General features: G+C 33.0%; 1 protein-coding gene across 1 annotated transcript; it reads left to right on the top strand.

Annotated features, from left to right (window-relative positions):
- The first annotated feature begins 4,139 nt into the window (after positions 1-4,139).
- On the top strand, positions 4,140-11,180 carry LOC147408655 (uncharacterized). Its single transcript, XM_086460060.1, has 4 exons — positions 4,140-4,162; positions 4,704-4,731; positions 4,851-4,976; positions 10,511-11,180. The coding sequence occupies exons 1-4, from the start codon at positions 4,140-4,142 to the stop codon at positions 10,703-10,705; spliced, it is 372 nt and encodes a 123-aa protein (XP_086316186.1). The 3' UTR covers positions 10,706-11,180.
- The last annotated feature ends 4,688 nt before the right edge of the window (positions 11,181-15,868 follow it).

The following is a 15,868-nucleotide window of genomic DNA, read 5'->3' as shown; positions in this document are numbered from 1 at the left end:
TAGTAGCATATAAACAAAAATCGATTGTTATCCTCACAAAAAAAAAAAAAATTCTATTCTTAGTTGCCCCCACATGGGCAAAACCCTAGCTCTGCGTTTGTGTTTCACTATTAAAATTTCTACTAATTTGATTATTAGATCATGGATACACAAACAATGTCTACTTGATTATTAGAGTATAATTATAGAAATAATGAAATAGATTATCCTTGATCTACAATCAATCTTAAGACAAATCGTAGATTGAAGATGAGAAGCTAAATAGAAAGTCAGCCAAGGTAGGTAAATGTAATTCTAAACCAACATTCATGCATCCCCAATTCACCTCCAAGAATTTACAATAAATGTTTTATTGAAAATTTGTCAAATGGGTTTAATGGTGGTTGGAACCAGGTTCAATTTGAACAGAGTTTTGCTGTTTCCAATTTTATGTGCTAAGCTGACAGACCAATAGTATGGAGCCACGTGTATTGAAAAAAAGTAAAACCTAAAGATTAAACCGCACAAAAATTTTCTCTCTTTTTTTATTACACGTGGTTGCATACTATTGGTTCAGAAACGAATCCGATTTTACCATAACATCCAGTCATGGTCAGACAGGTTCGGTCCGGTTTCCAAAACACTAAACAACTGCAACAATGAAGATTCCCTGGTTTTAAGAGTGCTCTAAGAAGAAATATTTAAAGAAAAGTGTGAGCTTGTTAGGGTTTTCAGTTTTAACAACATCAAAAAGCTATATTTAGTTTAATATGGTAAGATCACAAGTGCAGTTTTGGGAAGACAAACCTTTGAGCTTTGTGTTGGCCGAAGTGTTAATGAGAAAGGGTGGAGGAATGAAAGAATACTAAGATATTGGCACGGCTCAATCAAAACTACACCCCACTCTTATTATCTTAAACTTTGTGGAGGTGTTTGTCTGAATGAACCGAGCCAACATCGTAGTAACTATTTCAATATGATAGAACCACCCTTTTCTTTCTTCTTCTATTCTATAAAGACTTAGAAAGGCAAGGAGAAGATCTAGTTGATGAAGAAGAAGAAGAAGAGTTGGGAGAAGGGTGAGAAGATGGGGGAATGTCTTGGTTGAATTTAAGAAGTTTGAGGTCAGAAAGAGCATTTAAAACTCCCGACTACCAAACCTGAAGCAAGGGACAGAGCATTAATAGAGAGGAAACCCAACCCATGATACTCTCTCTCTCTCTCTCTCTCTCTCTCTCTCTCTTCCTTAACAGACCAGAAGGACAGGCTACTGCATTAATGATTCAATGGGAAACCTCTCCATTGTGTTCCCTTATCTCCTCTCTCCTTTGTTTCTCTACCTATGTACCAATGGGTACCATCTATGTCATTAAAGGCCCTCTCTCCTTTGTTTCTCTACACCAGTTGGTAAAAGATTTAAGTGGATCCAGTGTTGGAAATTTTATTTACAAAGGGAGTTTTTCTAAAATTGTTTCACGGGTTAAGTGGTTTCCTAATCTACTTAGAGCGATATCCTCATATGATAACTCTTTCTAATTTGACGACAGGTAGAATAGGCGTCTAATCGTTATTTAAAGTGGGGGTCATCCCCCCACCTAACTTATGATTTCAGTCCAATATCCTCATCTAATTTGACGTGTGCTAAGGCATGGCTACAGCACCACCTATTACAAGATTGACACAACTTAAAAACCTATATTCGATCGTCTAAGGCTGTCGAATTTTATAAATTTTGATGGGCCAAGGGTCGAATTGACGTCGAATTTTTCATTATCAAATTTCTTTTTTCGATGGGTCGAAACCATCAAATTAATGGAGGGTGGGAGAAATTCGACGGCTCTAAGCAGTCAAACTTGGGGAACATCAAGAATTTTGACTACCCTAGACCGTTGAAATTCAATTTCTAACATTTGTGATCTTAATCCGTTGAATTTTCTTGTCAAAATTTCCAATTTTCACATAGTGCGAAGAACACATTAATTTTCTTTGAAACTACATTGTTGATATTCAAGAGCTTTAAAGAATTATTATTATTATTTAGAGTTGTGCTTGAGTGACCTCAATTCACACTTTGCTGATGTGGAGGTGCGAACAAAATCATAGATGCTTTTCATCGAGATAAACCATGGATGATTTTCACTCATATGTCGATGAAAAGTTTTTACGGTTAGTACACACCTCCATGCCAATAAAGTGTGAATTGAGGTCACTCCAGCATAAGTCTATGAAAAATGTTGGCCATTGCGTTCAACATAACACTAACATGCCAGTGTATAGAGAGCCGTTGATTTTTTAACTTGTATCTTAAGGAAAGAAATATATGGTTATATATGGACCGCCACGTCATCGCAGTGTTGAACATAGTGTTCAACGAAGTCAGTGTACGTACCATGACTCTTATTCTATTATTTAGAGTCGTCAAAATTTGATTCAATAAAAAACACACTCAATTGATGTGGCTTGTGATGAGAACCATACATTTTCCTTGAGATATGCAAGGAAAATCTATGATTCTATGCACATTCCATGTCAATTAAGTATATTTTTTTGGGTTTTTCTATTAATTATTCCAATATATTCTATTTGAAATCTAAAGCTCGAACAGGTATGTAATCTGCATGAACTCAATTTGAAGTGATCGGTTGAATTTGCTTAAGATATGTGTTCTTGGGGTCTAAGCCTCCGGGGCCTGTAAACTATGCGAATTAGCTTATTAAATTGGCCAATCCGCCCACTTAGAAAGATTAGAGCTTTAATTTGATCTTGAGGTAGGAAAATAAGGGACCACGTAATTATCAGGCCTATATAATCTGAGCCAAACTTGGGCTTAGCATCCAACTGTACAATAAATGCCTCTACTTTGGAAACCATGTCATAAAATTTCAATCAACTTTTACATTCATAACATTGAGATTTCCAACAAGATCGGAAAAAAGCCACTCACTTGACAAGGCATATGGGGCAACCATAGTTCTTTTTCCTATGGTTTCGTGCACATGCCACGTCAAGCAAATTAAAAATGAGTGGCTTTTATCGGGTCAGTTTATTGCTAACTGATATATCAATTATCTTCAACCTTTGGACAAAAAGAAAATAGGAAAGAAAGACATAAGACTATAAAAAGATAGAAAAGATTATGAAAATAAGCAAACCAAATTGTGTAATTCATGTAAACTTGGAACATTTATGAGAAAGAGGAGGAAGGAAAGGAGGGCAAGACTAGTTGACACGGGGGAATCAATAGTATATATATATATATATATATATATATATATATATATATATAGGGAAATGTTCAGCAACAAACATTTTGGCAAAACATTTTTCAAAACATGGGTTAGAGGTTTTGGAATGGGCTGATTTTTGGTGAGGATGATCTCTACGGTGAGGAGATCATCATCACCAAAAATCAGCCCATTCCAAAACTTCTAACCCCATCAAAAATGATTTACAAAAAATGGACGTTCCACGATTTTTCAACTTGTAAACTGGGGCTAGAAGTTTTGGAATGAGCTGATTTTGGGTGAGGATGATCTCCTCACCGTAGAGATCATCCTCACCAAAAATCAGCCCATTCCAAAACCTCTAACCCATGTTTTGAAAAATGTTTTGCCAAAATGTTTGTCAAAATGTTTGTTGCTAAACGGGACCCATATATATGGGAAATGTTCAGCACCCTAAGTTTTACCACACACTTTAACAAACGTTTTTTGTCCTACATGGGTTAGAAGTTTTTGAATGGGTTGATTTTTGGTGAGGATGATCTCTATGATTAGAAGATCATCCTCCCCAAGAATCAACCCATTCCGAAATGTTTAGCTCATGTTTACACGTTCAAAAATCGTGGACCGTCCATTTTTTGTAAATCATTTTTGATGGGGTTAGAAGTTTTGGAATGAGCTGATTTTTGGTGAGGATGATCTCTATCATCCTCACCATAGAGATCATCCTCACCAAAAATCAGCCCATTCCAAAACTTCTAACCCATGTAAGACAAAACACGTTTGTTAAAGTATGTGGTAAAGCTTAGGGTGCTGAACGGGACCCTATATATATATATATTATATATATATATATGGGGGCGGTTTGATGGACGTGCTGGAAAACATATGAGAAACAATGTATATCAAACGTTAGATGGAGAGAAAACAAGGGGAGAGATGGCGTCAGACGTCAATTCAATGTAAGAAACGGAATTTCAGCATTTTTCAAAAAACTCCCTTGACTTTTTTTTTTCGTTTTTTTATTTATTTATTATACGAACTCTCTGTTTTCTACCCAACCCTTCGACAGAAAATCCAACCTTCATTTTTTCCTTCGAACATTGAAAACCCAAACCTTTGTTTTCCTTCGAGCAGTGAAAACCCAACTTAACCCTTTGTCTCTTCTCTCGATCGACTAACCCATCTCTTCCCTCTCTCTCTCTCAAAGCTTATTCCTAAACATCCAAAGACAGAGCTAAGACCACAACTCAGACAGTTACCAATATGAATTCATCCCTGTTTAAGCTATTGAAGCAAGTTAAGGATCAAATTTTGGGAGATACTTGTCCCCTGGGTTCTTGATGATCTCTTTAACCCCTTCTATGAAGTTGTTTATAATCTCACCTGCTGGAAGTATATCATTTACAAGCCCGACACCTTGTCCTGCATACATAACCATATGTTCGAGCTCACTTACGGTGGTGGGATTTGCCACTTATCCAGCAAATCGGCGTAAAACAGTTTCCTAACCAAGAAATTAAGAAGGAAAGTTACAAACATTTTTTTTTTCATAAAAAAGAAAACAGTTCTAGAAAGATTTTAATGTAAAAGGAAGGAACACAATTATGCAAAATTGAGAGAGAGAGAGAGAGAGAGAGAGAGAGAGAGAGAGAGAGAGAGAGAGAGGAGATGGGTCAGTCGATCGAGAGAAGAGACGAAGGGTTGGGTTGGGTTTTGACCGTTCGAAAGGAAAACGAAGGTTTGGGTTTTCAGTGTTCGAAGGAAAAAATGAAGGTTTGGGTAGAAAACAGAGAGTTAGTATAATTTAAAAACAAAAAAAAAAAAAAAAAAAGTTAAGGGAGTTTTTTGAAAAAGGCTGAAACTCCGTTTCTTACATTGAATTGACGTCTGACGCCATCTCCCCCGTTGTTTTATCTCCATCCAACGGTTGATATACATTGTTTTCTCATATGTTTTTCAGCACGTTCGTCGAACTGCCCCCTATATATATATATATGTTCCTGACTTAACTGTGTGAATACCAGTTAGTTAGGGCCCTTGTTGGCAATTCATAATATGGCAAAAATTCAATTCATGTAAAATTCAAGTTCTCTTCAATTTTAGATTGCAAAAATCTGGTCTAAAATTCAGCTAAAAATTCGATAAAAGGAAAATATGTGGTATATGTGTCATGCGTGTATTATCCATTTCATTTTAAAAATTCAAAAATAAAAAATCCGGCCATATGATAGCGATGTTAATAGTGATAGTGATGTTAATAGTGATGGTGATGGTAATAATGATGGTGGTGATAATGGGGACGGTTCAGCAGTCCTAAAGTTTGCCAAGTTTGGTGCCAAACATTTTTCAAAATATGGGTTAGAAGCTTTGGAATGAGCTGATGTTTTGTGAGGATGATCTCTATGATGAGAAGATCATCCTCACCAAAAATCAGCCTATTCTAAAACTTCTAACCCCATCAAAAGTGATTTACAAAAATTGGACGGTCCACGATTCTTCAACTTGTAAACTAGGCTTAGAAGTTTCAAAATGAGCTGATTTTTTGTGAGGATGATCTCTTCACCGTAGAGATCATCCTCATAAAAAATCAGCCTATTCCAAAACTTCTAACCCCATCAAAAGTGATTTACAAAAAATGTTTGGCACCAAACTTGGCAAACTTTAGGGCTGCCGAACCGCTCCCTATATATATATATATGTTCCGGACTTAACTGTGTGATTACCAGTTAGTTAGGGCCCTTGTTGGCAATTCATAATATGGCAAAAATTCAATTCATGTAAAATTCAAGTTCTCTTCAATTTTAGATTGCAAAAATCCGATCTAAAATTCAGCCAAAAATTCGATAAAAGGAAAATATGTGGTATATGTGTCATGCGTGTATTATCCATTTCATTTTTAAAATTCAAAAATAAAAAATCCGGCCATATGATAGCGATGTTAATAGTGATAGTGATGTTAATAGTGATGGTGATGGTAATAATGATGGTGGTGATAATGAGGATATTGAGGTCATTGTTCCATTGATTTTTAAAATAAGACCAAAGTCAAGAGACAAATCATCAATTTTGAAAATTAAGATGTAATCTCAAATAAATGTAGAGGATCGTGTTATTATTTTTTAAAAGATAAAAGTGACATTTGTTACATAAAAATGTGGATTCCTCCAAAATTTTAAAGTATAACTAGTTCAAAGTCGATGTGTGTTACATATCACAACTTACAAGTTTACACTTTGCAACATACAACAAGTTATAGTAACATTTTTTTTTTCCACCGAGTTTTATTAAAATTCGTAAAAGTCATTAAATTCGTAAAAATTGTGTTTTATTTTTTTCAAACTTAAAATCTGTGAATTATTCAGAATAGTTCAATAATCTGGAAAATAATACTTTTATTGAAAAAAATGAAAAATTAGTAAAATAAAATCTCACACTTTAAATCTGGGGAGTTCAATAGCCATTCATTTTTAAGGACATGGATATGCTTTTTTTAAAATCAGATCTAAGTTATGATCACAAGAGACGGAAATGTTAATTTTTTTTTTTAAATACCTTTCTTTCATCCTTTCAAAGTGTGTTAATGGAATACATGCTACAGAGGATTTGCTTCCCCCCCACATATAGTGTGTCTAGAAGTGTTACCCCCACATATGGCTCCATGTACATGCTACGTCATTTAAGTGAATTTTGAATCAATTTATCACGACTCATATATTAAGACTTTAAGAAAACGGGATACATAGTTTGTTTGTTTTTTTTTTTTTTTTCATGTTGTCCTTTTATTTGCTTTCTTTTCTTTTCTGTTCTTTGCATTTCTTTTTCGTTTTGGCTTATATGGACTTGGGATCACATTTCAGTTACCACTAGAGAAATCTTAAAGGTTGAAATTTCAACTGAATGGTTAAGACGGAAGGTTGTTTTCTTTGCGATTCCCTGGGAACCTCTATGGATGCTTAGTAGTCGTTGGACCATATGTGGGACCTCAAATAAAATTTGAGCCTTTACCTATTGAAGGTTTGCCTCATCATTCTATAGGTTTGTTTAAAAGATCAAGATGCTATTGGCAGCCGAACTTTTACTTATTACACCTCAATTAAAATAAAATAAATAAATCAATGACTGAGAATAAGTAAAAGTTGGGGTGATAAATTACTTAAGAAAATGGAGTGCAATAAATAAAAGTTGGGGTGCTAATAGCAGCGCTCTTATTTAATATTTTAAGTTTAAAATAGGGGTGCAACATGGTTCGGTTTGGGGCTAAAACAGAACTGAATAAATATAGGTCGATCGGTTCTACTAAATAAGAACAAAAACCTCAAACCAACACACTAATAAAACCAAACCAAGTCAAAAGGTCGGTTAAGCTTGATTCTATGGATTGCCAATATCCTATAAACCTACTTGGAAACAACATGTTTTTAATTAGAATTTCATAATATTTATGTAGACTTGCATTAAGAGGACATCTACAAATGACAACTATTTTTACACCTCTCAGATGCCATCCATTTAATCAGACCCAATAATATTGTAGAAAACTTTGAAAAAATTAATAACATTTTACTGGTTGTTTAAAAATAATTGTCAATTTTAAATGTTCTCTGAACATATCTCATATATATATATGAGCTAAAAGTTCCGGAATGTCATGATTTCTTGTGAGGATAATATCTATGATGAAGAAATTATCCTCACAAAAAATCAACCAATTCTAAAATTTCTAACCCTAGTTTATAAGTTGAAGAATCATGGAAAAATAATTTTTTACTGTTAATTTGTAACCACTTTTCATGGGGTTAGAATTTTCAGAATGAACTGATTTTTCGTGAGGATGATCGCCTTATCATAGAGATCATCTTAAAAAAAATCAACCCATTCTGAAACTTTTTAACCATATGAGACAAAATTTTGTGTAGAACGTTGTCTACAATTTTGTCTACCGAATGTTGTCCATATATTATATAAGGGTTCCGTTCTAATAATTTATTATAACTCATAAAATAATTCATAATAAATTAACATATATAATAATTTATTATATAAGGGTTCAGTTCTATATATGGCTTAAAATAGGTCGGGTCAGATTCGAGTATATTCATATTCAACTCGAATCCTACTAGCTAAAATTATATCCGAACCATTTTGCTTTCACTAAATTCGTATTCAAATTTGACCCAATCGAATTAATTGATTCGAGTTGGATAATTTTAAATCATTCAAGATTATTTTAAGAAAAACCATTAAAGGCAATGTGGATAAAAGGTGAGTTGAACACAATACCTATTTCGTTTTTGGAGAAAGGCCTTGGCTATTGTGCCTAACACTTGTTAGTTAAAGAAAAATACCTTGAAAAATATTAAAATACAACTTACAAAGTAATAAATCATTCAGATATAAGGATGGATCCGTATACAACCAAGGTCCGACTCGGGTCAAGGGCCATCAACCCATATTTGACCCATTTTTTAATTTGGATATACTTTAAAGAATCAAACCCACTAAATTTGGGTTCTGATCACTTGAATTTCAAATAAAATCAACCCATTTTAAGCCCTAGTTCTATACAAGTCTTGAACTCATAATCTAATCCAATTGAGCAAATCTCCAATTTTTTAATCCAAAATCGAATCGTAAATTGTTCCAAACCATCTTGATTTGAATTTATAATAGCAGTTGGTGGTAGATATCACTCCTTTGCCTAATGCAAGGAGAATCAAGAGGCAAATAACCTTTCTTCAATAAAAAATTATGAAGTACCGTTCATACATAAAAAATTATGAGCCAATGTCATGATGGAGTTCAAGGTGTAATGCGAAGGATTAAAATGTTAATTAAGCCTAAGTAATCACTCGTTCTATTTCAATACCAGTGACGATATGCCGTTCTTTCATCAGCTTTGGCACAGATTTTTTTCTAACAACAAAACTCACCTAAGAAATTTTTACAGGTGAAATCCAAGTACTTAATTAAAAAAATTCCCTGCAACTTCTCTCCCCCTAATCAATCACTTTTTCTATGTCAATGAGGGTGATGTTATGCCATTGGTTCATCAACTAAGCACATATTTTTATCTGCAAAACATTAGCCTTTAGTTCTCAATTGTCGTTGGAGGCTCTCCTTAAAACTAGCGGTTTTGGTGAGAGAGTGCTCGTAGGGATTCCAAGATTAAATCCCTAAGAAATTTTCAAATTGTACAGTTCCCTAGAACACAAATGCTGATCTCTAAGAAATCTGTGTTTTTTCATTCATGTCAAGTGTATTATTAGAAGTGTAAGACTAGCCTTACTAAGTTAATAAGATTTCATATCTTACTATGGGTCCTTGAGTTCAGCTTGTGGCATCCAAAATCATGATCTGATTCTATAGAGTTGTAGAGTAGAAGATTCTATGAAAAAATTATTTTTCAGGGTTGAATTCCTCTTTTAAATTTGGGAGTTCGGTGGAAATCTGGTGACCGTCCACTTCAAAACCTTGGTTCAATCCAACAAAAATATTTTTTGAATTTTATTTTCTGTGAGATCTGAGTTTTTCCATGAAATCTAGAGGGCTGTGGTGTTGGATTGACAATGTAGTAATCCATTTGAGAAATACAAGCCATAGTCAGATTTAAAAACTTACTTGGTTAGTAAGGAAAGTGTTTTTCCTTATTACAACGTCTAACGTTGTTTGTAACGGGACTTTTCTTGCCTCAACCCACAGTTGAGGCTCTTCATCAACCGAACGGCTAAGATAAACAGAAAAACACAGATTTCATAGAGATCTACACCAGTTTTCTAGGGATAAATAAGTTCCTCCTAGAGATACTTTGTTCTTGAGAATCCCAAACATCTCAACTGTCTGTTCGATTGAGAACCTCAACCGTTGGATGAGGCGTTAAGGGCTAGCTTTTTCGAAACCAAAAATGGTTAGGTTAACATTCAAATCCTAATTTCCAGCTGTGACAGTCCGAGGTCTCATCCTTAAAATAGATATATTTTGGCAGGTCTCCTTATCCTAGGGAAACCGCAAACTGTCTTTCTTACGTTGTAAGGGAGACTTACCAAAATAGGCCATAATTAAGACAGACGAGGACCAATCAAATTAATTAAAATGTGACACGTGTACTAAGTAACTACCAGATCTAATCACAGCCACATGATTTGATGTGTACAAGAAAAGGGTTGCTTATAGGCAAAAGAAGAAAGATAGAGATTAGCTGTTGTTAAGGCCAATGAGGGTCCTTGTTGTGGAATCTAAAGAGTTGTTGGACCAGAGAAGGGTGAGGGGTATTTCTGTAATATTTCTTGGCTTTGTATTTGGTGGGTTAGTTTACAGTATTTCATTTGTTGGAGATGCGTCAGTGCGTGTCAAGCCGATCCAAGGATGGAGAGAGGTGGGACGAAGAATCGTCTTCGAAACGGCGAGGGTGGTGGGCTTTTGTGAGGGAGCGACGGTCAAGACTTTACATCATGAGGAGATGTGTGGTGATGCTTCTCTGCTGGCATAAATACAGAGAGTATTGAAGCGTTTTTTTTATTCTTCCATATTTGTCTCTTCTTTTCTTCCATTAATATGCGCAGCGTGAACTGTATTTGTGTCTTTTATTTCAATGGAGCTTTGTTTGTTTGAATGTGAAATTAGACACTTAGATGAGTCCTGAGATGGGAGCTAAAAACAAAGGTTTCTTAGGGATAGGTTGGAGTTTCCCAGAAATCCATTTCTTTTGAGAATGCCTAGAGACTATCCTCTCATCTCAACCATTTTGAACCTTAAACCACGTTTGAGACCAGTATTTTCTTTTCTTTTTTTTGTGGGTGATTTAGACATGCACCCTCATGTTTAAGTCAATATTAGAGATATACCCACTTGTATTTTCAGATAGATCACATGTACCCCTTGACCTAGGTTTTGTTTGAGAGACTGACAAAAATTGACCTAAAAGCACATCCTTACCCTCCAAAAATCCAATCTTGTTCTGGGAGTTTGAAGGTTGAAGGAGATCTTAAGGCTGATGAAGATTCTAAAAAATCTTAATCTTCAAGTTGTTAAACTCTAGTCCAATTATTTCTTACTTATTCAATCTCTTCTTCAATTTCATGTAGAAACACTAGATTTTTTTGACCTAAAATTTCATCCAGTCTTCAAAAGATCCTATCTTGTTCTTGCAACTTGAAGATTGAGAAAGACAAGACCTTAAGCTTGAAGAAACTGACAAAAATCTTTACTTGTTGAAGATGATAGGTTTTGGAGAGAAAATTTAGCTAGATAGTGGACTACTGGTTTCAAGGGAGAAAATTAATAATGGATTACAATTTGAAGCATGTTTTGCACATTCTATTTCAATATCACAAACCCCATGTACGTACTTAGGTTGATTCAGCGAAGGTGCCGACAAACTACTATTCCTTTGATAATTAAAGATAAGGGTATTTAAGTCATTATACGATAGTCTCTTATGCAGACCTAGGTCTAAGGGGGCGTGTCATCAGTTCGAAAACACAAGAATATCTCTAATATTGGCCAAAAAGTGGAGGCCATATCTAAATCATTATTTTATTGATAAATAATTTGTTGATGGGATTTTCTCTATCTTGATAGGTTTAGAATGCCATGAAAGGTTGCTTCGTTTGATAGTTAATGTTGTTTCCTATTTAGAAATATTTTGAATGGTAATTTTACATTTATAAGGGTATGTTTGAATGCATAAAAAGTGACTTTCTAGAATTTGAAATCCATAAAAAAAATAATAGTAGAAATAGTTAGGGTTGGAAAATCAAATTCCATTTTTTAATTTTACTTAGATAAAATCATGAAAAAAATATCCGAGAAAGAAGAAGAAGAAGAAGGAGGAAGATGAGAAAGAAAATTAGAGGAGAGGGAGAGACTTGGAAAATGATAAGAGGGAGGGGAGAGGACGTGGTAGTAGTAGCGGCCAAGGTAAGTCTGGAAGAAGATGGGAGAATGTGGTGGTGGTGGCAGCGGAGGTGAGGGAAGGAGAAGTAGAAAAGGAAGACAAAGAGAAAGATAGATGTGTCCGGAGATGGTGATGATGGCGATGGTGAGGTTAGTGTGATGGTGACTATGATGGTGCTAGTGATGGTAGGGAAGAATAAGATATGAGTTGGAAAGAAAAAAATAATATTTTGGGGATGAAAAATATGGGTTGATTTCATTTTCCCACCTATATAGGTGGGAAAGTGAAATCTATATTTTTGTGGACTTTTTTATTGGGGTAGAAAATTAATTTTCATAGAAAAATGCAATCAAACACATGAAAAAAGTCATTTTCCATGTGTTAAATAGTGATGATAATATTATAAACATTTCATCAAACTATATTATTATAATTTTCTTTTTTCCAGGATTTTCTAAAAAACCCTAGAAAAAGATTTGCCAAGGTGAAATAAGAAAGAATAACCCTCAAATCTTAATCTTAATTAAGGTGTCAATGGATACCCAATTACTTGATGTACCAAATATTTTTGGGTCCAATTCTGATAGATATCTTAAGGATTTGATAAGAATCAGGTCTCATTCGAATGCTTGATAGGTATTTGATGGGTACCCCAACCAATAAATTTATTTTATTTGTAATATTTATATTAAAATTTGCAATTTAATTAATTTTAATAAAAAATATAATGAAGTAAATGTACTTGAATTAAAATTGAAATATAAAGAGAATGTGTAGTGTTCAATATTTACTTTTTCTTTAGACTAATGATGAACTGCCACTTTAAAACCGACGCTCTTGACATGGTATGTGAATGGAACCATATATATTTTTTCCTTGTGTATCCCAAAGAAAAAGGATCTACGGTTCACTACCACGTCAACAAGCGTACAAAGAGCATCAATTTTAGAGTGTCAATTTATCACGACTCTTTTCTCTATCAATAATAAATAAATCATTTGTATGATTATATTTTGCAATTGAGGAATTAGAAGTTAAATTATTAAATTTATAAATATTTGTTTATGTTATCGGATTCCTATATTTTTCTTGTTCATAAAAATATTATCTATCTTCATAGGTACCCGACGAGTACATGATGGGTATTGGGTATTTGTAGGATTGGTTTTGATTCCAAGGATCTAATACCCGAAACTAAAATTGATAAGAGCCGAAACCGAGAATATATTTAGGTTTCGATTATGAGTACATGCAGAATTCATTTTAATCCGTAACTTCTTTTTTTCATTTTATTTCCATTCAAATCTTGTATGGGAATAGGTCATTTATTTCCCATGATACTTCATCACAATTAGATAATTCACAATCATGATCCATTACCTCTGCCCAAGGTTTTTATTTTAATTGTTATCAGTGGATCAATTTCTTCACCTTTTTTCTCTCTCTCTCTCGGTCTCTTCTCATCTCACTAGCTTGTTTTTCGAAAGGATTCTTGGTGGTGAAAAATCATGCACACTTAAGTAAGAGAGTCTTTGTGATGAATTTAGAAAACTTTATGTTAATGGTGTGATTAGTTCGTGCAAATAATTCATGTTATTGTTAGTTCTATCTTATATTAAAATATGGAAAAATTAAAATATTTGACAAATGTGTTTAAAAGAACTCCAAATGTTTTTAGCTCATAAGATAATATTTTGCGGCTTCAACTATTCTCTTGAACTTTTGGAATATTTTTATTTAAGTATCAAATTAATTGTATAATTCATTGGAATTTATGCAAAATTAGTCAATATTTGAAGTTGCATGAATAAAGATGAAAAATATATTAGTGTTACACATGTTAGATGCCTTGACTAATGTAAATAAATGAGTATGTATAAATGTGAAGCATAATTCTAATTTTTTGAAAATACTTGTTGGGGGTACGTGCAAAGTCGCATGTATTATAAAGATCTTTTGTAATTTAAATATTAGTTAAGGGGATGATAAAGATAATAAAATTTAAATATCAAAGATTTGAATGACAGGCCTCACAATTGCATTCTGATTACATCTTAATTTATCAAGTTTGCTACTCAACAAATCTTGGAGTGGGGCCACTCTCCCAAAATCATGGCTAAGCCACACGGCCACATAGACAATCCAACACTACAACCCCATAAATTTCAAGGTAAAAAGTCAATTGTAAAAAGGAAAGTAACATTTTGTTGCTTGATCTATGATTTTAAGAAAGAGAATTGACATTGAGAGGAGATATGATATAATATATATTTGATTTAAGGAAATAGTTATATTATGAGTATTTAATTTTTTATTTATTTAAATGATGTGGGTCTCAATTTAAGATTTATGGTGTGGATGTACAAATTACCAATTATCTGAAAAACGAATCGAAAAATTGAAACCGAGCCCAATCTAAAAAGTTTTGGTTTGGGTTTAGTTTCTACCTCTGAAAATTGGACTGAACCAAACCGAATTTAAACCTGACAAACTGATGAATCGAGAATCGAATCAGGTTTAACAGAAAAAATTGAATTATTTTTTTCAAAATTTTAGTGGTTTGAAATGGTATCTTATGACATAATATATAACTATATACTATAAGTGTTTTATTATATAAATTATATAATTTAAATGTTTAATTTATACAAATTATTTTATAACTTATATAGTTATACAAGTTCTACTAACCTAAAAAATATAATTTATATAAATTATATCGTTTAAATGTTTAATTTATACAAATTATTTATAAAGTTTATATAAGTTATAAATTTCAAATTCAAATTATATATATAAATTTAAATAAGGTTATAGAAGGTTACCTGAACCCCTGGAACCAAAACCAAAATCAAAACTAAACAAAGAAAAAAAAAATCAAATTTTGAAATTTTGAAATTTTATATAATCCAAACCAACCCAAAACTCTCGATTCAATTTCAATTTTAGTAGAATCAGAAAATTCAGTTCGATTCTACCCGAATCTACATCCCTAGTTTATAGAGTAACAAACTTGATAAAATAAGGCTCACTTGTCAAGACTCCATGGGAGTTTCTATAATAAAAATACAACAGAGAAGTCTGCCTGATACATCTGTCTTTAAATATTAGTCTTTATAGTATATTGTGGTGTCTCTATAGGTGGTGGTTAATTGTTTATCAATTGTAAGAGACTTTTATTATAATGAAAAACAAATAACATATTATATTTTCTTAATATATTTTTCAGTCATATATTTGAATATTTAATGCATATTATGAAGAATTATGTTTTAGATCATCCCATATTGAATTGACTAATATTTTTAAAGGCCGTTTGGGTACACACAAAGTGTAATTTTTTTATTTTTTAAAGTTAAAAGGTCTAGACTGCTACTATTGCCCCCCCACCTACTTTTACTAATGACACATCAATTCCTATATAAATCAACAGTGTTGTACAAAGTTGGTGTGGCATTATTAAAATTGGTGAGGCAATAGCAACTCTCAAAGTCTATCTCGATTTATTTCAGAAAAACTTCTTTTAAAAAAGTTAAAAAATCGTTATTTTTTAAAAAGTAAAAGGAAACTACTTTTTTATTTTTTAAAAGTTACTTTTTTCTTAAGTACTTTTTTTACTTTCTACTTTCTATCCAAAGGAACTCAATTCGTCTATACAAAATCATAAAATCTTTTTTTCTTGTATATCTCGAAGAAAAATATCAATGGTTCACATGTCATATTAGTGAGTGAATTTCAAGTGACTTTTTTTTAGTCAATTTTTTCGCAACTC

The sequence above is a fragment of the Akebia trifoliata genome, chromosome 2 (genome assembly GCF_017979445.1).
Source record: "Akebia trifoliata isolate Shusen 1 chromosome 2, ASM1797944v1, whole genome shotgun sequence".
NCBI lineage: Eukaryota > Viridiplantae > Streptophyta > Magnoliopsida > Ranunculales > Lardizabalaceae > Akebia > Akebia trifoliata.
This window is presented reverse-complemented; position numbering and strand designations above follow the sequence as displayed.

What these genes read in the sequence shown, in the direction of transcription:
- LOC147408655 (XM_086460060.1), top strand. Translation starts at nt 4,140, where the DNA reads ATGGCGTCAGACGTCAATTCAAT. An exon ending in GCGTCAGACGTCAATTCAAT is followed by an intron (nt 4,163 to 4,703) that starts GTAAGAAACGGA and finishes GGCGTAAAACAG; the next exon opens with TTTCCTAACCAAGAAATTAA. An exon ending in GTTCGAAGGAAAAAATGAAG is followed by an intron (nt 4,977 to 10,510) that starts GTTTGGGTAGAA and finishes TTGGTGGGTTAG; the next exon opens with TTTACAGTATTTCATTTGTT.